The 2,159-nt window shown below is 41.8% G+C and overlaps 1 protein-coding gene across 1 annotated transcript; it reads left to right on the top strand.

The window, feature by feature from the left end:
• The first annotated feature begins 607 nt into the window (after positions 1–607).
• Positions 608–2,150, top strand: LOC115029047 (protein CTLA-2-alpha). The gene is made up of 5 exons (XM_021179851.2): positions 608–655; positions 1,074–1,191; positions 1,480–1,602; positions 1,697–1,819; positions 2,121–2,150. Exons 1-5 carry the CDS (start codon positions 618–620, stop codon positions 2,127–2,129), a joined length of 411 nt encoding a protein of 136 aa, XP_021035510.2. The 5' UTR covers positions 608–617; the 3' UTR covers positions 2,130–2,150.
• Positions 2,151–2,159: the final 9 nt, after the last annotated feature.

The following is a 2,159-nucleotide window of genomic DNA, read 5'->3' as shown; positions in this document are numbered from 1 at the left end:
TTCAGTTGCCCCATCAAACCCTGCAGGCCACATATGCATCAGGCATATTTTGTTTGGTTTGGGTAATTCTAGCACTTTTCCTAAACACTGTGAATCCCTGAGCTGAGACACTGATGTTCAGGGGAAGTGATAAGTGTTTCAGATGTCTCTGTTTATGAGTGGTTGTTTCATCCTCTCTGAAGGTGCTTCTGTCAGTCTTAGGCTCTGTTTTAAGCAAGACAGACATGGACAGGTACACACTGCTTGATGCTCTATCTACAGATGCAGAATCTGTAGCTCTCCCCACTGACTTCATCCTGCCATAATTGTGTTCTCTAATAATAGTTATCTATAAAAAAACAGACATCCTGGGAGTCTTGGCATTCTCAGAAAAGTTGCATCCTTGCTGTATGAGTCACCTTGTTCCTTGGGTCTGGTCAGTCTCTAGATGTTTTCCTGTCTGTAATAACTCCTTAGTGAAGCTGGCTTATGACATCTCCTCTGTGGGCCAGACCAGGGCTTCAGGAAAGAGTTACCCAGTGATCCAGGCAGGAAAAGGTGGAGCCACAGGCTGCTCTCCTTATATACCACCAGCCTCCTTTGTCAGTTGCTCTTCAGAGACCGTGGACAACAAAGTTATGGCTTCTATCTGTGAACAGAAGCTGCAGCACTTCAGGTGAGAGCAGAGAAAAGCAAGGTACACAGGCCCCCTACCTACTAACTCATTTTCAACAAACTTCCTCACAGCTCTACTCTGGTTACCTGAGACATCTCCTATTTTGTAGGTTTTATGCACTGTTTATTTTTGCTTTGTTTTCTTGTTTGTCTGTCTCTTACTTTTTTTGTGATAATAATAGGATTACATCTTTTCTCTCCTCTTTTTTCTGCCTCACATTCTCAGACATGCGCTTTCTGATACTTTTTAAATTCTGTCCTCTTTTTTCACTCATTGTTATTACATACATATATGCACATAGATATATATTGCTAAATAGAGCTTAGACAGTGTGTATAACATTACTTGTGTTTATCTTTTGGGGCTGACAATAGTATTGGACAACAACTCATTGTCTATGTTTTGGGAACCCAAATAGTGCTGTATTCCTGCTCATCCTCTGCTTGGGAATGATGTCAGCTGCTCCATCCTCTGATCCAAGTTTGGATAATGAGTGGGAAGAATGGAAGACGAAATTTGCAAAAACCTACAGTCTGGTTGGTAAAATGGGCACAGTCTAGAGGGATCTCAGAAAGAAGGACTCTTGCTCTTAGGAGTCTGTGGGCATAAATATGGCTGTGAAGACAAGCCATCACTAAGGACTTGCCTAAAGACATGCATTATGAACCCAAGGTGGGCAGCTTTGATGACCCTTTGGGTGAGGAGAATGGCTGACAACAGTGTCATAAGACCACATGCTATGGCTCCTCTGTCTCTACATACCATTACCGAAAATTGCATGTGGTGTTAAGATGAGAAATGCTATCTGTTGTACTCATTTTCAGGATGAAGAAAGACACAGAAGACTAGTGTGGGAGGAGAATAAGAAGAAAATTGAGGCGCACAATGCAGACTATGAGAAGGGCAAGACCAGCTTCTCCATGAGCCTGAATCAATTTAGTGACTTGGTGAGTGAGACACTGATCGTTAATTCTGTTTTTTCACTCCATTTCCTTACCGTTAGTCTCTTGGTTTTAATGTATTATTTGCTTATTTATAAAGACTTCAGAAGAATTCAGGACAAATTGCAATAGAAACTCAATGTATAGAGGAGAAATGGCTCCTGATTTGCCTAAATATGAAGATTTGGGAAAGAACGGCTATCTGACACCTGGAAGGGATCAGGTATGACAGAGTCACACTCCCACCCTCAGCTGCCCACAGAAAGCTGAGAAGGAACTGAAGTCCTCACTTGCTTTAGTAGTGAAACAACATGCAGTTCACTGTTTGACTAAGTGTTCAGCTCTTTGAAATGTGGGGAGAGTCTTTACTATGTTGTGGCTGACAACCTTTTCTTCCTGATTGATGTACTGTATTTTGGCATTGAACATGGTGAACATGAAAGCAATATATGTCAGGGTAGTATTGTGACAAAGCCACTGTACTGCAGCCATTCTAATTAATGTGATGTGTGCTTTTGTTCCAGCCAGAGTAACAGTTGTGGCTTGACTGGTAGCAATAGCAT

This window comes from Mus caroli, chromosome 13, assembly GCF_900094665.2.
Source record: "Mus caroli chromosome 13, CAROLI_EIJ_v1.1, whole genome shotgun sequence".
In the NCBI taxonomy this organism is placed as follows: domain Eukaryota; kingdom Metazoa; phylum Chordata; class Mammalia; order Rodentia; family Muridae; genus Mus; species Mus caroli.
The sequence above is the reverse complement of the archived record's forward strand: the minus strand, read 5'-3'. Positions and strand labels throughout refer to the sequence as shown.